Source organism: Microcaecilia unicolor, chromosome 13 (genome assembly GCF_901765095.1).
Source record: "Microcaecilia unicolor chromosome 13, aMicUni1.1, whole genome shotgun sequence".
NCBI lineage: Eukaryota > Metazoa > Chordata > Amphibia > Gymnophiona > Siphonopidae > Microcaecilia > Microcaecilia unicolor.
In genome coordinates this window covers 66,744,452-66,768,798 of record NC_044043.1, presented here as the reverse complement: position 1 = coordinate 66,768,798, position 24,347 = coordinate 66,744,452, and the positions used below count along the sequence as shown (strand labels likewise).

Genomic DNA, 24,347 nt, shown 5'->3' with positions numbered 1-24,347 from the left:
TTTTAACTGTATGCGGAAAGGGAGGCCAATGAAGTGACTTGAGGAGAGGGCTGATATGAGCATAGCGACACTGGCGGAATATAAGTCGTGCAATAGTGAGATAAGAGTGTGAAGGGTTTTGGTAATGTGCTCAGAAAGGAAAGGATGAATTTTGGTGATAGAGAAAGAAATAACAGGTTTTAGTATTCTGTTGGATATGTGCAGAGAAAGAGAGAGAGGAGTCAAAGATAAGGTTACGAGCTGATGAGACAGGGAAAATGCGAATGTTATGTACAGAGGTATAGAATGGGGGACAAGGAAAGGTGGGTTTATGGGGAAAGACAAGAAGCTCAGTCTTGGCCATGTTTAGTTTCAGATGGCGGTGAGACATCCAGGCAGCAATGTCAGACTGGCAGGCTGATACTTTGGCCTGCATTCCTACTGAAATTTCTGGTGTGGAGAGGTAGTTCTGGGAGTCATCAGCATAAAGGTGATACTGAAAACCATGGGATGAGATCAGAGCACCAAAAGAAGAAGTATAGATAGAAAAAATAAGAGGTCCCATGACCTAGCCCTGAGGTACACCAACTGATGGTGATATAGAAGTGGAGGAGGATCCGCCAGAGTATATACTAAAACTGTGATGGGAGAGATAAGAAGAAAACCGGGAAAGAACAGAGCCCTGAAATCCAAGTGAGGACAGCGTATCAAGAAGTAGGCGGTGATCAACAGTGTCAAAAGCAGCAGATAGATTGAGAAGAATGAGGAGAGAGAGAGAGAGATCTTTGGATCAGACCAAGAACAGGCCATTGGAGACTTTAGCAAGGGCTGTTTCAGTTGAGTGAAGAGGGTGAAAGCCAGATTGAAGTGGATCAAGAATAACTTGAGATAAAGAAATTAAAGACAATGGCAGTGAACAGCATGTTCCAGTATCTTGGATAGGAAAGGGAGGAGGGAGATGGGGCGATAGTTGGAAGGACAGGTTGGGTTCAATGAAGTTTTTTTTTAAATGTAACTATGGCTTGTTTGAAGGCATCAGGAACAGTTGTAGTGGAAAGTGAAAGGTTGAGAACATGACAGATAGAAGGGATGACAGTAGGAGAGATAGTGCTAAGTAGATGGGTGTGAATAGGATCAGAGGAAGAGGTAGTTAGTTTGGAGGAGTTAAGAAAATGTTCAGATTCCTCTTCAGTGATTTCAGAAAAGGAGGCATAGATTGAAGGAGGGTTGAGAGAATGGACTGAGGGAATGAGAGGTGGAGGTGACTTGGTTGAGAATTCAAGATTAATCTTGTGAACCTTATCATGAAAGTACTCAGCCAGAGTGTGGGGAGAAAGTGAAAAGACACTTTGAGGAGTGAGTTCAGTGTGGCAAAGAGATGCTGAGGGGGTTTGAGCCAAGAGAGTTTGTCAACTGGATGTAGTAGTCCTGTTTGGCAAGTGAAAGAGCAGACTGGAAAGAGGCCAACAAGAATTTGAAATGTATGAAGTCAGCATGGGCACGGGATTTTAGCCAAAGGAGTGTAGCTAGCAGATTCTAGAGGTCAGCCAAGGCTGGGATTTGGTATGCCTTACAGAACTGGGAATAGAAGGAACAAGAGTATCCAGAATTCAACCTGTTTTCTGCTGTCTCCCTGTAACTTTCAGCATTCTGTAATGCTGGTGCTGTTTGGGCCTGGCCTAGAAATTTAGGAAAGACCAGTTGAGCTTGCTTTAGTTTTCAGGTTATAAGGTGTGGCTCCTGCTAACTGTTAGGCGTTTGTGATTCTGGGAATGGCTTTCCTCATTTCTGTTGGGAACTCTTGCCTTTTCTCAAACTCTGGCCTGTCCTTGCTCTGACTTTTGTTTTTGGGCAACAATTCTCAGGTGAGTTCTGGCACATATAGCTGTAGAACAGGAACACCAAAACAGAAAGAACCTCTACATCAAAATGGCCAGTCCAATCAGGCAAGAGTAGAGGCTGACCAAAAAGACAACTCCAATGCTGGAGAAAGTGCTTAAAAGACACTTTCTTGCTTGTTCATACAGAAGGACCCGATATGGTCCGTGTTTCGGTGTCAAAAAATGCCTATATCAGGGGTCTCATTTAGTATTCAGAAGTATATGCTGTATAAACAAAGCAGCCCAAAGGCATACTGCTCTTAAAGATATACAAAGGATGCTGTCCAAAGGCATTGATTAAGAAAAACAGCCTTCCCCCGATGGGGTCTGTTCAATATATAATAGCTATGGATCACTTGCAGTTCTGCAGTGCTAACCCCAAGGTTAATGTTTTCTGCACAGGGGGCTGCAATCTGACCCCTTCCCCCTAGAACTGAGACAGACCTGTAGTTCCGGCTTGTTTGAATGCAAGTGTTCCATCAGGAATCGCTCGCCAGTAGAGACCGTTTTCGTCAGCATTGAAAATGTCACGAGGTGCAAACTCATTCAAGATGGTAGGAAGAACTGAAACAACCCAATTTTCAGCACCAAAGTCATCAGCGTCTTGTTTTTCACCATGCTGTTTCTTGAATTTTATGTTGTTCCTCTCCTGCCATCTTTCCAAGCATCCAACAGTGGCCTTGAATTCAGTTAGTCCAAGACTTTCAGCTCGCTCGTTAGCTTTCTCCATAAGCAGTGGACCCCTGACAGGAAACTGTCTGCTCCTGACTTGAGAAAACCACCGAAGAAGAGCATCTTCTACCTCCTCAGCTTTTCCCGCCCCAAAATTGTAGCTTTGCTATTTTGCTCTACCTTTACTTTTATGATTTTTTTAATGATTTAATATTGTAAACTGCTTTGAGGGTCTATCTAGAAAGCAGTGTATCAAATGAAACGCAAACTTGATTATTGCTGTGATACAAGGGCTCTCTAAGCTGTCTCATTGCATCAGACTTTCATCCTCTATGCTCTTAGTTTTTTTAATTTAAATTAATTAGTTGCCGTTTCAAAGGGGATAGCTGCCAAACATTAGAGCATGTCTGGGAGCCAGACAGCCACTTGAGAATGAAAGCAATCTGCTGGTAAAGGTGCAGTTTTGGTTTGGATATTTTACGGTGTTATAAATGTTCTATTATGGAAATTCTGGCCCTTGAAGCCTCTGCAGAGAACAGGGCATCTTGGCCCGATGTTGCCAAGACAGGGCTCCAAAAGCTTTGTCCTCTGCCTGCTGGCATTAGGGGACTGGGTGATCTGTCTAGTAAAAAACTAGATGGAACAGGTAACCTTTCCTCTTCAGTGTCTGGTGTTTGTCTTCCAGTCCTTGGGGGGAGGGAGGGGGGTGTCTCATTTAAGCTGCCTTTTTCGATTCAGGTGTTGGTTTGGTCCGCTACCTCCTTCCTTGTGTGATCTCACACCTTGTTCTGATGGTCTGTTTCTTAACATAAGAATAGCCATACTGGATCGGACTAATGGTCCATCTAGCCCAGTATTCTTTTTCCAGCAGTGGCCAATCCAGATCACAAGTACCAGGCAGAAACACAAATAGTAGTAAGACCCCACGGTGCTGATCCTGGGGCAAGCAGTGGCTTCCCCCATGTCTATCTCCAATATCGGTCTGTGGACATTTCCTCCAGGGACTTGTCCGAACCTTTTTTTAAACCCATATACGCTAACCACTGTTAACCACATCCACTGGCAACAAATTCCAGAGCTTAACTGTTGAGTGAAAAATATTTTCTCCTATGCGTGTTTACAAGTATTTTCATGTAACTTCATTGAGTGTCCCCTGGTCTTTGTACTTTTTGAAAGAGTATAAAATTGATTCACTTTTACCCGCTGTATACCACTCGGGATTATAGACCTCAATCATGTCTCCCCTCAGCTGTCTCTTTTTTTTCCAAGGTGAAGAGCCCTAACCTCTTTAGCCTTTCTTCATATGAGAGGAGTTTTATCATTTTATCATTATGGTTACTCTTGTTTGAACCTTTTTTGTAGTTCAGCTATATCTTTTTTTTTATTATTATTATTATTATTTTTTTTTTAGATACAGCAACCAGAATTGAACGCACTACTCAAGGTGAGGTCACACCATGGGATCTTTTTCATTCTTGGGAGTCTCATAATTAAACAGTGCTGTGTGCTGAGCTGGTTGCTTTTATCCCCAGGAAAGAGCACTTCACCTCATGTAGAACCTTGCCTGAGTAAAGTTGAGATACTCTGGAATTTTATTTAATTGGATCTTGTGCACTCTGTGTAAGAAGTGGAGGCGTAGCCTAATGGTTAGTATGGTGGCCTGAGAACCAGGGGAACGAGATTCAGTTCCCACTGCAGCTCCTTGTGACTCTGAGCAAGTCACTTAACCCTCCATTGCCCCAGGTACAAAATAAGTACCTGTATATAATATGTAAACTGCTTTGATTGTAACCGCAGAAAGATGGCATATCAAATCTCGTCCTCTTTCCCTCCCTTTTGAGAAGTGTGAGAATCAAAACCTCCTCACGACATATCGTGTGATATTGCAGCGTCAACAGACTCCAGCTTTCAGAGGAGAAACCATGCTAGTCTGTAGTTGTAAGAAATGCCCCAGATGTCAGTGATACCTCTTGCATATTTAACCAATTTTATTGGGGCAGAAGTTTGAGGACAAGAGTTGAGATGCATCTGATGAACTGGACTCTTGTCCTCAAAGGCTCATGTGTCCATGAACTGCCTCTTCCCCATTCCCCCCCACCCATAATACAAATCTACTATTCTAGATTGTTTCTGACAGTTATATCTCCTCTCTCAGAATCTTTACTAATACATATCTTAAGTTTACAGTTGAAAAGTATGTTGAACAACTGCAGTCTGGCTTATGTGTGGTTAATGTTATTGTTTTGTTCTTTATACAAATTGTCAAAAGCAGCATACAAATAGTCTTTGCAGTGGTCTATGAAGATTAGCACTGGGAAACCTCTTTCTGTCTTTCTTGCTTTCTTTCTGTTCCTGCCAAGCTCTGATAAAGGGGAGGGGCATTTTTACATAGCTGAAACTGCTAGAATTATTGGCAATATCTAGATTTATTCAAAAAGAAAGTTATTAATATCTAGGGTAGTTTTAAAAGTTTAATAAACTGTAAGGTCCTTGATCAGACACTACCATTTGGGTCCATTAAGCTACAGAATTCCCTTGATAGCAGCACTTAAGCTGACCCATTGGGACTTAAGCACCCCCACAGCTGGGGGCAAGCAGGGTTGGACTCAAACTAAAGGACATACCAATTTTACTTCTAACTTCCAGGTACTGGGACTGAAGAACCAAGCTCCTGCAAAAAGGACAGGTTTATTCTGACCCCTAAATCCCATACTTCTCAAATTGGCTGGCTTAGGTGAGAAACTACCTGATATTTTGTCCTAAATATTTAAGGCTTGTTGCTTAATCAATTTAATTAGCACTGGGAAACCTCTTTCTGTCTTTCTTGCTTTCTTTCTGTTCCTGCCAAGCTCTGATAAAGGGGAGGGGCATTTTTACATAGCTGAAACTGCTAGAATTATTGGCAATATCTAGATTTATTCAAAAAGAAAGTTATTAATATCTAGGGTAGTTTTAAAAGTTTAATAAACTGTAAGGTCCTTGATCAGACACTACCATTTGGGTCCATTAAGCTACAGAATTCCCTTGATAGCAGCACTTAAGCTGACCCATTGGGACTTAAGCACCCCCACAGCTGGGGGCAAGCAGGGTTGGACTCAAACTAAAGGACATACCAATTTTACTTCTAACTTCCAGGTACTGGGACTGAAGAACCAAGCTCCTGCAAAAAGGACAGGTTTATTCTGACCCCTAAATCCCATACTTCTCAAATTGGCTGGCTTAGGTGAGAAACTACCTGATATTTTGTCCTAAATATTTAAGGCTTGTTGCTTAATCAATTTAATTAGCACTGGGAAACCTCTTTCTGTCTTTCTTGCTTTCTTTCTGTTCCTGCCAAGCTCTGATAAAGGGGAGGGGCATTTTTACATAGCTGAAACTGCTAGAATTATTGGCAATATCTAGATTTATTCAAAAAGAAAGTTATTAATATCTAGGGTAGTTTTAAAAGTTTAATAAACTGTAAGGTCCTTGATCAGACACTACCATTTGGGTCCATTAAGCTACAGAATTCCCTTGATAGCAGCACTTAAGCTGACCCATTGGGACTTAAGCACCCCCACAGCTGGGGGCAAGCAGGGTTGGACTCAAACTAAAGGACATACCAATTTTACTTCTAACTTCCAGGTACTGGGACTGAAGAACCAAGCTCCTGCAAAAAGGACAGGTTTATTCTGACCCCTAAATCCCATACTTCTCAAATTGGCTGGCTTAGGTGAGAAACTACCTGATATTTGTCCTAAATATTTAAGGCTTGTTGCTTAATCAATTTAATTAGCACTGGGAAACCTCTTTCTGTCTTTCTTGCTTTCTTTCTGTTCCTGCCAAGCTCTGATAAAGGGGAGGGGCATTTTTACATAGCTGAAACTGCTAGAATTATTGGCAATATCTAGATTTATTCAAAAAGAAAGTTATTAATATCTAGGGTAGTTTTAAAAGTTTAATAAACTGTAAGGTCCTTGATCAGACACTACCATTTGGGTCCATTAAGCTACAGAATTCCCTTGATAGCAGCACTTAAGCTGACCCATTGGGACTTAAGCACCCCCACAGCTGGGGGCAAGCAGGGTTGGACTCAAACTAAAGGACATACCAATTTTACTTCTAACTTCCAGGTACTGGGACTGAAGAACCAAGCTCCTGCAAAAAGGACAGGTTTATTCTGACCCCTAAATCCCATACTTCTCAAATTGGCTGGCTTAGGTGAGAAACTACCTGATATTTTGTCCTAAATATTTAAGGCTTGTTGCTTAATCAATTTAATTAGCACTGGGAAACCTCTTTCTGTCTTTCTTGCTTTCTTTCTGTTCCTGCCAAGCTCTGATAAAGGGGAGGGGCATTTTTACATAGCTGAAACTGCTAGAATTATTGGCAATATCTAGATTTATTCAAAAAGAAAGTTATTAATATCTAGGGTAGTTTTAAAAGTTTAATAAACTGTAAGGTCCTTGATCAGACACTACCATTTGGGTCCATTAAGCTACAGAATTCCCTTGATAGCAGCACTTAAGCTGACCCATTGGGACTTAAGCACCCCCACAGCTGGGGGCAAGCAGGGTTGGACTCAAACTAAAGGACATACCAATTTTACTTCTAACTTCCAGGTACTGGGACTGAAGAACCAAGCTCCTGCAAAAAGGACAGGTTTATTCTGACCCCTAAATCCCATACTTCTCAAATTGGCTGGCTTAGGTGAGAAACTACCTGATATTTTGTCCTAAATATTTAAGGCTTGTTGCTTAATCAATTTAATTAGCACTGGGAAACCTCTTTCTGTCTTTCTTGCTTTCTTTCTGTTCCTGCCAAGCTCTGATAAAGGGGAGGGGCATTTTTACATAGCTGAAACTGCTAGAATTATTGGCAATATCTAGATTTATTCAAAAAGAAAGTTATTAATATCTAGGGTAGTTTTAAAAGTTTAATAAACTGTAAGGTCCTTGATCAGACACTACCATTTGGGTCCATTAAGCTACAGAATTCCCTTGATAGCAGCACTTAAGCTGACCCATTGGGACTTAAGCACCCCCACAGCTGGGGGCAAGCAGGGTTGGACTCAAACTAAAGGACATACCAATTTTACTTCTAACTTCCAGGTACTGGGACTGAAGAACCAAGCTCCTGCAAAAAGGACAGGTTTATTCTGACCCCTAAATCCCATACTTCTCAAATTGGCTGGCTTAGGTGAGAAACTACCTGATATTTTGTCCTAAATATTTAAGGCTTGTTGCTTAATCAATTTAATTAGCACTGGGAAACCTCTTTCTGTCTTTCTTGCTTTCTTTCTGTTCCTGCCAAGCTCTGATAAAGGGGAGGGGCATTTTTACATAGCTGAAACTGCTAGAATTATTGGCAATATCTAGATTTATTCAAAAGAAAGTTATTAATATCTAGGGTAGTTTTAAAAGTTTAATAAACTGTAAGGTCCTTGATCAGACACTACCATTTGGGTCCATTAAGCTACAGAATTCCCTTGATAGCAGCACTTAAGCTGACCCATTGGGACTTAAGCACCCCCACAGCTGGGGGCAAGCAGGGTTGGACTCAAACTAAAGGACATACCAATTTTACTTCTAACTTCCAGGTACTGGGACTGAAGAACCAAGCTCCTGCAAAAAGGACAGGTTTATTCTGACCCCTAAATCCCATACTTCTCAAATTGGCTGGCTTAGGTGAGAAACTACCTGATATTTTGTCCTAAATATTTAAGGCTTGTTGCTTAATCAATTTAATTAGCACTGGGAAACCTCTTTCTGTCTTTCTTGCTTTCTTTCTGTTCCTGCCAAGCTCTGATAAAGGGGAGGGGCATTTTTACATAGCTGAAACTGCTAGAATTATTGGCAATATCTAGATTTATTCAAAAAGAAAGTTATTAATATCTAGGGTAGTTTTAAAAGTTTAATAAACTGTAAGGTCCTTGATCAGACACTACCATTTGGGTCCATTAAGCTACAGAATTCCCTTGATAGCAGCACTTAAGCTGACCCATTGGGACTTAAGCACCCCCACAGCTGGGGGCAAGCAGGGTTGGACTCAAACTAAAGGACATACCAATTTTACTTCTAACTTCCAGGTACTGGGACTGAAGAACCAAGCTCCTGCAAAAAGGACAGGTTTATTCTGACCCTAAATCCCATACTTCTCAAATTGGCTGGCTTAGGTGAGAAACTACCTGATATTTTGTCCTAAATATTTAAGGCTTGTTGCTTAATCAATTTAATTAGCACTGGGAAACCTCTTTCTGTCTTTCTTGCTTTCTTTCTGTTCCTGCCAAGCTCTGATAAAGGGGAGGGGCATTTTTACATAGCTGAAACTGCTAGAATTATTGGCAATATCTAGATTTATTCAAAAAGAAAGTTATTAATATCTAGGGTAGTTTTAAAAGTTTAATAAACTGTAAGGTCCTTGATCAGACACTACCATTTGGGTCCATTAAGCTACAGAATTCCCTTGATAGCAGCACTTAAGCTGACCCATTGGGACTTAAGCACCCCCACAGCTGGGGGCAAGCAGGGTTGGACTCAAACTAAAGGACATACCAATTTTACTTCTAACTTCCAGGTACTGGGACTGAAGAACCAAGCTCCTGCAAAAAGGACAGGTTTATTCTGACCCCTAAATCCCATACTTCTCAAATTGGCTGGCTTAGGTGAGAAACTACCTGATATTTTGTCCTAAATATTTAAGGCTTGTTGCTTAATCAATTTAATTAGCACTGGGAAACCTCTTTCTGTCTTTCTTGCTTTCTTTCTGTTCCTGCCAAGCTCTGATAAAGGGGAGGGGCATTTTTACATAGCTGAAACTGCTAGAATTATTGGCAATATCTAGATTTATTCAAAAAGAAAGTTATTAATATCTAGGGTAGTTTTAAAAGTTTAATAAACTGTAAGGTCCTTGATCAGACACTACCATTTGGGTCCATTAAGCTACAGAATTCCCTTGATAGCAGCACTTAAGCTGACCCATTGGGACTTAAGCACCCCCACAGCTGGGGGCAAGCAGGGTTGGACTCAAACTAAAGGACATACCAATTTTACTTCTAACTTCCAGGTACTGGGACTGAAGAACCAAGCTCCTGCAAAAAGGACAGGTTTATTCTGACCCCTAAATCCCATACTTCTCAAATTGGCTGGCTTAGGTGAGAAACTACCTGATATTTTGTCCTAAATATTTAAGGCTTGTTGCTTAATCAATTTAATTAGCACTGGGAAACCTCTTTCTGTCTTTCTTGCTTTCTTTCTGTTCCTGCCAAGCTCTGATAAAGGGGAGGGGCATTTTTACATAGCTGAAACTGCTAGAATTATTGGCAATATCTAGATTTATTCAAAAAGAAAGTTATTAATATCTAGGGTAGTTTTAAAAGTTTAATAAACTGTAAGGTCCTTGATCAGACACTACCATTTGGGTCCATTAAGCTACAGAATTCCCTTGATAGCAGCACTTAAGCTGACCCATTGGGACTTATAATCCCACCCACCCTCCCCACAACCCACCCACCCCAGGGTTTTCTACACCTTTATAGACAAACCAAATCCTCGTTAACTTTACTCCTCAGTCATACACAGGCAGTCTTGCAGGCTATTACTCCAACATAGTACACCTGTTCATACCCATTTCAACCAATCAGGATGACTTTTATTCTCTGCAATAATTGTGCTGCTTTAGTTTCAAGGCAAATCATCTGGAAACTTAAAGCTTGTCCTATCTGTCTTCAGATATCTACTTTAAAACAAGAGCTCTATAAAGTAATGCAAGAATTAGATACAATTAAACCAACTTATAGGACTTTGCAGAATCATAACTTCTCACCACTGCCTCAGAGAATAAAACCACAAAGGAACAGATGGCTCACAGTAGGCTCAGGCAGAATTAGTCATGTGACACAGAAGCATCCACCCGCACAAGTGTTGCCACTACAAAATTCTTTTGCTCCACTACAGCACTGTGATGTTCCTGAAACTAAAATTGAAGCAGAAAAAGCAAGGAAGAGGCAACAAAAAGAAGAGAAGGTACCCAAAGAGAAAAGACACTCACAATTCACTAAACCCAAAACACATACTAGGAAATGTAGTTGGAAAGCAATGACCACAAATGCTCACAGTCTAAGCAATAAAATTCATGACCTTCAAGCCCTGATGTTGGAGACTGACTTGGACATAGTTGCAGTCACAGAGACATGGCTCCATGGTTCCCATGAATGGGATGTAAACATACCAGGCTATAACCTTTTTAGGAAGGATAGGGAGGGACGTAAAGGTGGAGGAGTAGCTCTGTATGTGAGAGATGATATCGCAGCAACTGAAATGACAGGGAAGTGGGGAAAGGAAGAAGCGATATGGATCACCTTAGAAAGAGAGGATAGAACCTTGGTCCACGTGGGTGTTGTCTATAGACCCCCGACACATTTGGAAGAACTAGATAAAGATCTGATCGCTGATATTCAAAAGTTGGGGAAGAAAAGAGAGGTGCTGTTGTTGGGAGATTTTAATCTGCCGGATGTAGATTGGAAGGTTCCGTCTGCAAAATCAGAAAGAAGTAGAGAGATTGTGGATGCTTTCCAAAGTGCTCAGCTCAGACAAATGGTGAACGAACCCACGAGGGAGGGAGCCACGTTGGATCTGGTGCTCACGAATGGGGATAGTGTGTCAAATGTCCAAGTGGCTGCACACCTGGGAAACAGTGACCATCAAACGGTTTGTTTTGATATAACGGCTCATGTGGATGGCAGCCACTCTAAACTCAAAGTCCTGGATTTCAAGCGAGCTGACTTTAACAAAATGGAAGAATACCTAAGGAAGGAGCTGAGGGGCTGGGAGGACATACAAGAAGTGGAAGGACAGTGGTCCAGGCTAAAAGAAGTAATAAACAGGGCCACAGACCTTTATGTAAGGAGGGTAAATAAAAGCAAGAGAAAAAGGAAACCAATATGGTTTTCAAAGCAAGTGGCTGAGAAAATAAAGGCTAAAGAGTTAGCGTTCCAGAAATACAAAAAATCTCAAGTAGAGGAACACGGGGAGGAATACCGGATGAAACTGAAAGAAGCCAAGAGAGAGGTACGTCTGGCGAAGGCGCAAGCGGAAGAACAAATGGCTAGAAATGTACGGAGGGGAGACAAAAACTTCTTCAGGTATATTAGTGAAAGGAGAAAGACTAAAAAGGGGATTGTAAGACTAAAAGATACAGCAAAACGCTATGTAGAAAATGATGAAGAAAAAGCCAATTTGCTAAATAGATACTTTTGTTCTGTTTTTACTGAAGAAAATCCTGGGGAAGGACCGAGAGGGACTGGCAAAAGTACACCTGAAAATGAACTGGATAAAGCACCGTTCACGGAAGAGAGTGTATATGAACAACTTGGAAAGCTAAATGTGGACAAAGCCATGGGGCCGGACGGGATCCACCCCAGAATACTGAGGGAACTCAGAGAGGTTCTGGCGGGTCCTCTTAAAGATTTGTTTAATAAATCCTTGGAGACGGGAGAGGTTCCGAGGGATTGGAGAACGGCGGAGGTGGTCCCTCTTCACAAAAGTGGGGATAGGGAAGAAGCTGGAAACTACAGGCCGGTAAGCCTCACTTCGGTTATTGGAAAAGTAATGGAAGCCATGCTGAAGGAAAGGATAGTGAATTTCCTGGAAGCCAATAAGTTGCAAGATCCCAGACAACATGGTTTCACCAAAGGGAAGTCGTGCCAAACGAATCTCATTGAATTCTTTGACTGGGTGACGGGAGAATTAAATCAAGGACGGGCTATGGACGTCATCTACTTAGATTTCAGCAAGGCTTTTGACACGGTTCCCCACAGGAGGCTCTTGAATAAACTAGAAGGGCTGAAGATAGGACCCGAAGTGGTAAACTGGATTAGGAACTGGTTGACAGGCAGACGCCAGAGGGTGGTGGTAAATGGAGTTCGCTCGGAGGAGGGAAAGGTGAGTAGTGGAGTGCCTCAGGGATCGGTGCTGGGGCCCATTCTGTTCAATATATTTGTGAGTGACATTGCCGAAGAGTTACAAGGTAAAGTTTGCCTTTTTGCGGATGACACCAAGATTTGCAACAGAGTGGACACCCCGGAGGGAGTGGAAAACATGAAAAAAGATCTGAAGAAGCTGGAAAAATGGTCTAACGTTTGGCAATTAAAATTCAATGCGAAGAAATGCAAAGTGATGCACTTAGGGAGTAGAAATCCAAGGGAGGCGTATGTGTTAGGTGGGGAGAGCCTGATAGACACGGACGGGGAGAGGGATCTTGGGGTGATAGTATCTGAGGACCTGAAGGCGATGAAACAGTGCGACAAGGCGGTGGCCGTAGCGAGAAGGTTGCTAGGCTGTATAGAGAGAGGTGTGACCAGCAGAAAAAAGGAGGTTTTAATGCCCCTGTATAAGACGTTGGTGAGGCCCCACCTGGAGTATTGTGTTCAGTTTTGGAGGCCGTACCTTGCGAAGGATGTTAAAAAAATGGAAGCGGTGCAAAGAAAAGCTACGAGGATGGTATGGGAGTTGCGTTCCAAGACGTATGAAGAGAGGCTTGCTGACCTGAACATGTATACTCTGGAGGAAAGGAGGAACAGGGGTGATATGATACAGACGTTCAAATATTTGAAAGGTATTAATCCGCAAACGAATCTTTTCCGGAGATGGGAAGGCGGTAGAACGAGAGGACATGAAATGAGATTGAAGGGGGGCAGACTCAGGAAAGATGTCAGGAAGTATTTCTTCACGGAGAGGGTGGTGAACGCTTGGAATGCCCTCCCGCGGGAGGTGGTGGAGATGAAAACGGTAACGGAATTCAAGCATGCGTGGGACAGGCATAAAGGAATCCTGTGCAGAAGGAATGGATCCACAGAAGCTTAACTGAAATTGGGAGGCAGGGGGAAGAGGGGTTGGTGGTTGAGAGGCTAGGATGGGGGAGGGCAGACTTTTTATACGGGGTCTGTGCCGGAGCCGGTGATGGGAGGAGGGACTGGTGGTTGGGAAATGGGAAATACTGCTGCACAGATTTATACGGCTGTGCCCTGGAAAAGACAGGTACAAATCAGGGTAAGGTATACACATATGAGTTTATCGTGGGCAGACTAGATGGACCGTGCAGGTCTTTTTCTGCCGTCATCTACTATGTTACTATGTTACTATGATAAAGAAATTATTCAGATCTTGGCTTGTATCCTTGGAGAAGTCCACATGGCCGTGTGTAGATGGGTTCTGTTAAGGGCAGATCATGATCCAGTTTTTTGTTTCTTTCGGAAGAGAGGAGAGAGCGGTCTGCCATTGCATTGGGGTTTCCCTTGGGAAGGCTATATCATGTTTATGTTGCTATGAGCAGAGTATCTTTTCTTTGGATTTGGGTGATGACATTGGAGTGCCTGAGGAAGCTCAATATTCTACAGGGCTTTTCTTCAGTTATAACCGGAAACACCAAATTCCCTATCAGAAGTGGGTTTTGGCTTTTTTTCAAGGGGGGGGGGGGGGTCTGGTTATACCAAAAATCAGAAGCCCTAGTTATAATCAGTGTGTGTTTGAGAGTCATTTACAAGTGGTATTCGGAATATTGATGGTTGGCCTATGCAGCCCTGGTTACCATTGCTGTATTAGGTTGAAGCAAGTTAGGCAATTAGACTCTAGAAGACAGTCCTGTTCAAGTTGTTAGGTCTGGAGGAACATCCAAATAAAATTGCTCATGCTTTCAAATTCTACAAGACCTAGAAGACCATGTGGCAGCTTATCAGATTAGTGATCAATAAGGCAGTCGCCTCCAACTAATGCATTTCGAAGTGAGCACAGCAAGGCAATCAAAGCTGAAATTTTGGGCAGGCAGCCAGGCAAATCCAAATGGCCTCATTAAGGCAGGAATAGCTACAGTACCTTCTTGGTAGTGTGGCAGTGCAAATCTAAAACCAGATGTGTGACTGTTCTTCAGTCACTGAAGCTGATCCAAGTTCTCTCATCACCGAGGCTTGCTGTTTCACACCTATCTTTTGCTTACCCTTCAACAGAGATATGGTAACGCCCATTATTTCCATTCCACTGTTTATACTGACTGTGCAAGAAGTATTGCCAGCATCCAGACGGCAGGGGTGGACAACCTTGGTCCTCGAGGGCTACAACCCAGTCAGGGTTTCAGGATTTCCCCAATGAATATTGTAGCTGGGTCGCCCAACCAGGACCCAGCCAGGCTCGACCCTGTTTAGCTGCCTCTTCCTCCACACGACTGTGGCCTCCACTCCACAGCAATCTGGCTGCTCTGAGTCTTGGCTCCAGGCCCTGTGAACTCCCAGGACTACCTCCTCCCTCCATTCCTTTCACAGAGGCACATTCAAAGCCCAATGTTTATAAGTAAGAGCTTTTATTTTCTTGCTTCAAATCAACAAAACACCCTTCACTCCAGGTTGTTTAGGCTAGCAGCCCAGAGCACCATTCAGGATCAACACAGTCAAATTCAGGTTCAAAAACAGTTCATATAACTTCAAACTCAGGTTCAAAAACAGTCCATATAACTTCACCACTTTAGTTCAGATTACTTCACTTAGGGAACAGTACATTATCAGAGGAAAAACCAAATAGCTTGGTAGGTTGCAGCCCAGACCTTTTTAGTATGAAACAGTTTACACAGTCTTTCTTGCACCTTCTTACAGCACGGTTACACAGCTTTATTCCCACCTGGTTCAGGCTGGGGTTTCAATTGTGCCCAGCTCTCTTTCTCTCCCACAGGCTGCACCTGTTTCCTCTTTAGTAGAGATTTCCCCCAGTGCCTCAGCCTCTCTCCTCCGGTCTTCCACCAGTCTCTCCAAGGTACAGCTAGCCACCCTCTTACAGCAGCTTTTTGGGTTTGAGCCAGGGCTCCAATCTCCATCTGTTCCTCCCCTAGTCCTTCAGTAATCTCCATTTTATCCTCCTCTTCAACTTCCCCCGCCCCCAATCTCTCCAGCTGGCCCTCATCACCTTCCTCAGAGACCATTTTCCAATCTTCTATCTCCTCCCCTAACTCTTGCACAGCCGGGTGGGGAAGAGAAGGATTCTGGGACTGGTAGTTCCTCCCCTTCTTCCTTAACCCAGCCAACCTCTCTGCCTCCGGTAGCCCAGCTTTCTGAATGTGGGTGTTGTGCACATGAAATCTGCCCCGTTGGGATTCCCCGGCTCCCTGTACCCCTTTCTTCGTGCCTTCCCGGATCCCCTTTCACCTGCACTCTCACAATATGCATGAGATCTATTTTCATGCACTGCCTCTATTGTATGTAAATAACTCTCATGCATATTCATTGGGGAAATCCTGAAACCCTGACTGGATTGCAGCCTTCGAGGACCGAGGTTGTCTATCCTTGTTCTAAAAGGAAACCATTTGGCCCCTAGTACAGTGCTTCTCACCGAGTCCTTAGGCCACAACAAGCCAGTCAGGTTTTCATGATACCCACAATTAATATACTGTACATGATAGATTTGCATAGCAAAGAGGTAGTGAATGCAAAATTTATCACATGCATATTCATTGCGGATATCCTGAAAACCTGATGGAGTTGAGAAGCACTGTTCTAGTGCAGTAAATGGGGTCTGGATGCGGCTTCCTGCCCAGTGTCTTCTGGGTTAAACACCGATTCAGTTTGTGTCCACTTAGTACACCAGTGTCTACCAGTCTCAATACAATCCATAGCCTCCAGGCCCTTTTGGAAGATTAAAGAAAAAAAAATTAAAAGATAACCACTTCCTACTTCATGGGGCCTCAAATCCATGACCTTTTCCTCTCGTTATTTGCTCAGTTGAGCCTACTGAAAGGTTTTCATTGGAGTATTCATTCTAGAAAGCATTCATCAGTTCACCATACTCCTACTTTAAGCAGGGGTTGGGAATGGGGTTGAGTGAGTTTAACTTAGTGCAAGGACGCACTTTTAAAGGCCCCCAGAGCTCTTGGTGGGCAATGAATTAAACCCATAAAAGAATTTGTGGGAAGGTGTGCTCTATTCTAGACACAGCAGGTGTGTCCTGGTGATGTCGGTAATGCCAAAAGCTTGGGCTGGCGATGTTTGAGCAGTCTGAGCTAGAGCTGCTAAAATCCCTGGTATGTGGGCTACTGTGGGTGACACACCAGTGATTAGTGTAATAACTTCATACCTTGTATGTGACTGCAGTATTTGTGGTCACTGTAGTATTTTCCCCTGCCCTTACTCTGGAACCTTTGTATGTTTTATAGATTGCCTGACTTGACTTCTCTAGTATAGCATCAGTCTTTCATGGTACACTATGGAGTAATGAAAACAGCTGGGTCATGGCACAGAACTGGTTGAAGTATGTGCCCAGTGTTAAAGGTTCTTCTGCCGTCACACAAGCACTGTGCAGCTTGACTGGTCATTTTCTCCTGGGGCTTTGGGGAGGCCCTGACAATCTGTTGACTTTCTCTGATTGAAAGAGCTATGCAGGAAGTGTCTGAGAAAGAGCAGTGTTAAAGCTCCTACAGATGCTGTGCAGCAGATTTGCCAGATAAGGCCATGGAGGCCACAAAGAAGCTGGCAGGTGCTGTATGTTTGCAGGAAAAAAAAGTAGGCACTAAATCCTCACAGACACTACTGCAAAAGAACGCGCTAACACTTCTATACTTCCTCAACCTGGCATTCAGGCTTCTGCATTGTGCTCTCCTTACTCTCTTGAGTACTTCTGTGCATTGGAGTGGAATAACTAATAGCCTAATTACCAATTATTTTAATATGCCATACAATGTTGTGTAATGCAAGGTTAGTGCCAAGAAAATTGTACACAGATGTGCAGACAGTAGCATGAGGTTAGTGTGACAAGCATTTTACATTGGCCCCTGCTGTCGTCAGTTTGAGGGCATGAAGAAGGAATAAAATTTAGATTCCAGTGAGCTGTGGTAAAGAAGCCAGTAGGTCAGTGCCTCCAGGCAGGGCTGCCAAGAGACTAAGCCGGAGCAAGGCCGCCCCCCCCCCCCCCCAATCGCTACTCAGGCTGCCTGCACCACAGTCCCCAGTCTCCACCCACCCACCCCCAGCCCTGTCGACAGCCCCCCTCTGTCCGCCACCGGGGCCCCCTGCATTCAAATCGATTCGGCAGCGCCTCACCTCCGTGTTAAAGCACAGCGACAGATCGCCTCCCTTCGGGCCTTCCCTCCCTGTGTCCCGCCCTCGCGGAAACAAGAAGTTACATCAGACGAGGGCGGGGCGCTGCTGAATCAATTTGAATGCAGGGGGCCCGGTGGCAGATGGAGAGAGGCTGTCGACGGAGCCACGGGCGGGTGAGACCAGGGACTGCGGCGCCGGACTCCCCTTGAAGGCCCCGGGAATTTTGTCCCTCCTGCCCCCCTCTCTCGGCTGCCCTGCCTCCAGGTCACAGGACTGACACTACTCTGTGCCTCTGGTCTCAGGGTAATTTGAGGCCTCGTTTTCCAGCAAAATCAGGGCTCTTTTGCTGGTAACAGGGTGGGGCATGCAGGATTTAGTGTGACCTTTGGTTGCACACAAAGATTTTACAGCTTTCAGTTGGTGGTGTAATTCTGTTCTGGGTTAAATCCATTGGGTGAAGGGTGGACTATTAGTTTCAGACTGTATAAATTGGGTACCAGATGGCTCCGAGGGATCTGAACGTGAGATACTGGAGTATAAGGTGGTTGGGGCCTTGGGCTGCCTCAGGGAGGGGGACACAAGGCTGAAGATTCACCTAGGATGTCAGATACCCTTGGACCAGCCCTAGTTCTGAGTGACCCATGCTGTGATTTACAGAGACAGGCAGGCTTGTAAAGGTATTTGCAGAATTTGGGTTGCAGATGGAGTGGAGGAATAGCCTAATGGTTAGTGCAGGATCCTGAAAACCAGGGGAGTCAGGTTCAGTTCCCACTGCAGCTCCCTGGGCAAGTCACTTAACCCTCTGTTGCCCCAGGTATGAAATAATATGTAAACTGCTTTGATTGTAACCACAGAAAGATGGTATATCAAATTCCATCTGCTTTCCCTTTCTTGTCTGTAGGCTATTTGATCGATTTTGGTCTAAACTTGACAGAGGTGATCAAATAACCCCCAAACATGGAACTGTCCTCATTCCAAAGTCTACAAGGTACCTTTGCCTGTTGTTATAAGTCCTCTGTCATTCGGTTATAGAGAGGGGGCTATTGTGGTATGTTTGTCTTTGCCTGGATGCCAGCTTGACAAGGCAAGTACCAATCCATTTGGAGATGATTCAGACAATAGCAAGTCTGATAAATGCAGTCACAAGGAAAGCAATGACAGGAGTCTCTGACACCTTCCCACCCTAACAGCAAACAGGCCAAGGAACAGTGAATGTGGCGAGGAAGACTGTTACTGCAGAACAGGGATAAAAGATGGTTGTTTGTGGGTTTCAAATTTAAGCAGGTGACTTCTTGTAAAACGTTTCATTGTGTCATCCTACATCAGTGGCATAGCCATGGGGGGACTTGAGGGCTTAGGCCCTCTCCAGAACTGCAGCAGTCCTTTAACTGGCTGGCAGGGTGGCGAAGCCCTGCCAGCCAAAGAAATACAGTTTCCCAGCCACTCCCCTCCTTCTTGCATGCTTCTTTAATGCAGAAGTCAGCGTCGAGAACTGAGCATGCTTGGGGAGTCCTGGAGGCTTGCCACCGATTTCTGCATTAAAGAAGCATGCAAGAAGGAGGGGCACAGCTGGGGAACTGTATTTCTTTGGCTGGCCAGGACCTCGTCAACCCTGCCAGCAAAGGTAGGTTTAGTGCAAGCATGGGGAGGGGAAGAGAGGAGGAATGTATTGACCCCCCCCCCCTTTCCAAGTACACCCCTGTCCTACATTTAAAGAATCTTCTGTGAATGGCGTGTGCATTATGTAGCTTTCCTCTACCACGGGAAGTGGTGGAGAGGAAAACGGTAACGGAATTCAAACGTGTGGAATAAACATAAAGGAATCCTGTTCCAAGGGAATGGATCCTCAGAAGCTTAGCCGAGATTGGGTGGCAGAGCCGGTGATGGAGGGGGGGCTGGTTGGGAGGCGAGGATAGTACTGGGCAGACTTATACGGTCTGTGCCAGAGCCAGTGGTCGGGAGGCAGGGGTAGTGCTGGGCAGACTTATACGGTCTGTGCCCTGAAAATGACAGATACAAATCAAGGTAAGGTATACACAAAAAGTAGCACATATAAGTTTATCTTTAAGGGCAGACTGGATGGACCATGCAGGTCTTTTTCTGCCGTCATCTACTATGTTACAATGGTAACCATCAACAGTGTACAGTGGAACATCAGTGTGTAGCAGAAGTTCAGTGAGCTTCTGCAGTCTTGGGGTTCTGACTACTGCCACTGAATTCCAGCACACCTGTCCCTCCCCGTCTAAAGGAGGCTGATTGTCAGTGTGCTGGAATCCAGTGCATATTCCTTCCACTTTGAGCTGGCTGATACATTGAGTTCAGTTGTGTGCAGCTGTCCTCACACCTTGGTCTCCTGTAAGTAGGCTTCATGCGGTACAAGATTTGGGGCTAATTTTTAACTTGCTTTCTCTTTATCTCCATTAGGAAACCCTGACCTGCCCACATCCTGAGGGTCTCTGAACAGCTGCAGGAGCCCTGCGTACTGTTGGAGGGGCGAACTGGGTTGGCAGTTGTTTCCCCCGGGAACTATAAAAAGGACATTGTAGCAGAACATGGGCCAGAAAGTGCCAGGTGGAATTAAAACAGTGGATTTGAGGGATCCTACTTACAGGCCATTTAAGGAGGAGCTACAGAAGCTGGATTACTGCAGGCCACCACGGCTGGATGTGCTGTTAGACATGCCACCCGCATCCATGGAGGTCCAATTGCAGTACTCATGGAACAACAATGACCGTTCACCCAACATCTTTGTGAAGGATGACAACCAGCTCATCTTCCATCGGCACCCTGTGGCACAGAGCACAGATGCTATCCGTGGCAGGGTGGGGTTCACGCATGGTCTGCATGTCTGGGAGATCACTTGGGTAATGAGAGAGCGAGGTACCCATGCGGTTGTGGGTGTGGCAACGGCAGAGGCACCTTTGTATTCTCTGGGATACACAACACTGATAGGAAATAATAGTGAATCCTGGGGCTGGGACCTGGGGCGCAACAAACTGTACCACGACAAGAAGAACCAGCCCATTAGAACCTATCCTGCATTTCTAGAGGTGGATGAAACCTTTATTGTGCCAGATTCCTTCCTAGTGGTGCTGGACATGGATGAGGGGACCCTGAGTTTCATTGTGGATGGTCAGTACATGGGTGTGGCCTTTCAAGGACTCAAGGGGAAGAAACTGTACCCAGTAGTGAGTGCTGTGTGGGGTCACTGTGAGATCCAGATGCGATATGTGAACGGGCTTGACCGTAAGTAGTTTTTCTGGTGACTTGATTGGTTGTGCCATTCAGTACAAGCTGTTAATTCAGACAGAATTTGGAAACTTGTTGCTTATTTCTTCATCTACCAGATGCATTTCCCGCCCCCCCCCCCCCCCCAAACATTGGCCACATCATTGTGTTTTGACCCTGTCCAAGAGGCACATCATCTACTCAATCTGGTTTTCAGGATTTCTGTAATGAATGTTTACTGGCTCTCCAGTGTATGTAGACTTCTCATGCATATTCATTGACTGGCTAGGAGTGCCGCCAGGAGGGAGTTCAGAATCATTGGTCTACATGGTAGTGATACAAAGTAGCATAATGTATTAAATGATGGTAGAAAAAGATCAGCTGACCTGTCCAGTTTGCTCAGTTGTTCCTGACCACAGTGCAGGATGTAACCCAGCTGTAGAAGCTTGAGCACGTGAAGGATATTGCTTCTTATCTAAGTCCACTTTTGGTGTTGTCCTTTTGGTTCTTCACCATCTGGGTAGATGTGCATCCAAGTTTCATCTTTAATCCGGCCACAAGCAGCCTTTCAAGTCTTGCCACCAGGTGGCAGCGATAAATGGATAACCTGGCATGTAATTAAGCCCTCTTCTAGGTGTTAGGTTATGCATGGAGAAGACGACACAATCCCACTGTATGCTGCTTGGGAGCTCATGTGTGGTGTCCCATCTCTCCCATGCTCTGTGCTACCTGTACATGTCTTGCTGCTTTGTTGCTGCCCATAGAAAGTTGATGACAAAATGTGGATATTCCCTTGTATTTTCCCAAATGAGTGTTAAAGTTTATTGTAGGCATTAGTTACAACTACTGCTACTAATAATTTCTATTGTGCTACTAGACGTATGCAGTGCTGTACACATTATATACAGGTACTTAGTTCCTATAGTGCTGTAAGAAGCAAAAATGTAGACAGTAAGGGTAATCCTTCCCCACCCCATATATTCACGGAAAATATGGGATATAAATGTAACAAATAAAATAAATAAACAGAAGTTGACACAGACCACAAAGCTCCTCCAGTCTATTTTCCTCTCTTGTAATACCATAGACTCCACTTCATCTCCAACTCTCTCTTTCCGTCGTTAGAACTACAGATCCTCTGTGCTTAAATTGTTCATGTTTGTCCCTGCATAGGGCAAGAGGGGCAGAAGGTGGAGCCCTTCGTGTACCCACCAGCTGTTTCTGTGAAGGTGGCTTTCTTGTCACCTTTCAGCCTCATATCATGACACCTTGTTCGAAATAGTAGCTCCTGACCTGTGGTCCATGAGACCATTACATGGGTTCTACAAGAAACAAATCCAAAAGTTCGAGCATGCAGGAATCGGCAGCATGCCTCAAGAGAGATACATTGTCATTTTAGCTTACTTTGGTAATGCTTATAAAGTTATCAGTTGGGCTTGAAGGAGATTGTATGGAAGTGATGAGCTGGAAGGCAGTGGGTGGCAAGAAAAGAGTGGTCGGACTGAGATGGGGAGAAACGAGAGAAGAGCGATTGGTGAGGTTGGGGAAGGAATGCTCTTTCTTTTCTCATAATGTTTGTTTTGTGCAACAGATAAATCCCAGGTCAGAAGTGAGGCACTTTAACAGAACTGGGGAGGGGGATAACTGCAGGGTCCTGGGAAGTGGTGGGGGGGGGGGGGGGGGTTGGTACTGGGTTAAGTGTTCTGTAGGGGGAAAGCATTAATGGTATGGGACTTCATGCACACGTTACTTGGTTGTAGCTGGTGGCACTGGATTTGTGTTCATAGAAGAGTGCAGTCTTTTGCTTCTCTTTTCTGTGTGCTAAAGCTGTTTTTCATTTCTTGCAGCGGAGCCTCTACCTCTCATGGATCTGTGCCGACGGTCTGTGAGACAGGCGTTGGGCAAAGAGAGACTGACTGACATTTTTGCACTTCCCCTGCCAGTGTCCCTCAAGAGTTACCTTCTGTATCAATGACATTCTCAGGAGACAGGCTGAGCTGCTGGCCATCCATTGGGCACCTGTCCTTAATCTCCAGGCTAATGTCACATGTCATGTAGCTGGGAAAAACTGGGCCCTTTGCTCACTTTTGTTTACCTGCACTTTGCCGTTCACAAGACACTGTTACCAGAGGCTAAGGGAGCTGACTTTTCAGTCTCATCCAAATGGCTGTTCATAGATCAGTTGGGTCATTTCATACCTACTGTATCTACCTTTATCCTGGGAGATGATTAAAAAAAACTGCCTTCCAGAACCAGATTTAATGTTGCCTGTTTCATTGGTGCTCGGACACCATTGCCCTCGACTGATCCAAGACCATCTTCTTTAGGAGAAGGGACCACAAGAAGCCTTCATCACTCCCCAGGTTCCCTCTTTGAAGATAACTAATTCTTGTCTCTGCAGAGATTTCTGGGTTTAGGGAAAGGATGATAGTCTCAGCCCAGCTGTGCATTTAGTATTGCTGAATCCCTTCTTACCCCTAAGTAACGGCACAATTTTGAAGGGTTGGTTGATTGGAGGAGTATCGGAAGGTGATTCTGACTGGAACAGCTATGTTGTGGAGGTGGGGGGAGGAAGCTGGATACAGAATTCCTATAATAGCTTATTTTAAATGAGGATTATCTAAAGAGCTTTAGGCTGAAGTCCTGTCATTCTTTTTCTCCCTTTATTTATTCAAAGACGATAATGTAATCCATGTATTAACATGTGTTATCTGTCTATGTGTGCTACTTGTACCACTTCTGTTAGGTTGCTAGTTGGGGCGGGGGGTGTGAGTCCTGATCAGTTGGGACACCTTTTTAATTCCTGGATGTGGCTTTGGAGGAGTGGGTGAGATACACCTGCTGGCCTCAATGCTTCATAAGTGTTTGTAATTTGGTGTTGGAATGTCACAGTATGGTATACATTATATATATATATCCGATTTAGGAGCTGGATATCCTACTAGAATAAGGGCAGGTTACCTAGCTCAGGGTTGTGAACAGAAGATGTATGAGCTGTCTCGGGTCTCTTGTCTTTCACAGCAACCTGTTCACATACTCTAGTGACACATTTTTTGGGCAGTTACTCTTGGGAGCAAGCAGTGCTGTATAATCTGTCAGGCACTGTGGATGGGTGGGTCTGGGGTAATGAGTGACCATCTTTCACGTGTTACGTACAAAAAAAACAGAAGAAACCAGTCTTCGCAAAAAACACCAAAAAAGCAAAACAGCGAAGATGACTAACAAAAACAATCCAAAATTTAAAAAAAGATCAATTTGTATTAAAAAATACAAATACATAAAAGATTAAAAAATGAAAAAGACCACACTTGTTTATAAAAAAATTAAAACACTTTATTAATTAAAGGATAGCAGGGAGAAAGGGACTCGATACAGCTGTGTTTCGGCCATGCAGGCCTGCGTCAGGAGTCTTCTCACCGTGTGTTGATTTTTAATTCTATCCAATTATAAAGAAAATATGTGTGTCTCTTTTAAAGCTGTAGCGTTAAATGATCCTGGTAACAAAGTGAGGCAAAAAGCACCAGAGCAACGTCTCC

At 44.2% G+C, this 24,347-nt stretch overlaps 1 protein-coding gene across 3 annotated transcripts in view; it reads left to right on the top strand.

Annotated features, from left to right (window-relative positions):
- SPSB1 (splA/ryanodine receptor domain and SOCS box containing 1) overlaps positions 1 to 23,975 on the top strand; it is a 29,995-nt gene extending 6,020 nt beyond the window's left edge. For 2 of the 3 annotated variants that reach the window (XM_030185850.1, XM_030185851.1), the window contains exons 2-3: positions 20,008 to 20,829; positions 22,659 to 23,975. In XM_030185850.1, coding sequence (XP_030041710.1) covers positions 20,136 to 20,829; positions 22,659 to 22,786 — 822 coding nt within the window. In that variant the 5' untranslated portion in view covers positions 20,008 to 20,135 and the 3' untranslated portion in view covers positions 22,787 to 23,975. Of the gene's footprint in view, positions 1 to 3,953; positions 3,976 to 20,007; positions 20,830 to 22,658 lie in introns of those variants that run through there. The other variant, XM_030185852.1, reaches the window with a different exon arrangement.
- The last annotated feature ends 372 nt before the right edge of the window (positions 23,976 to 24,347 follow it).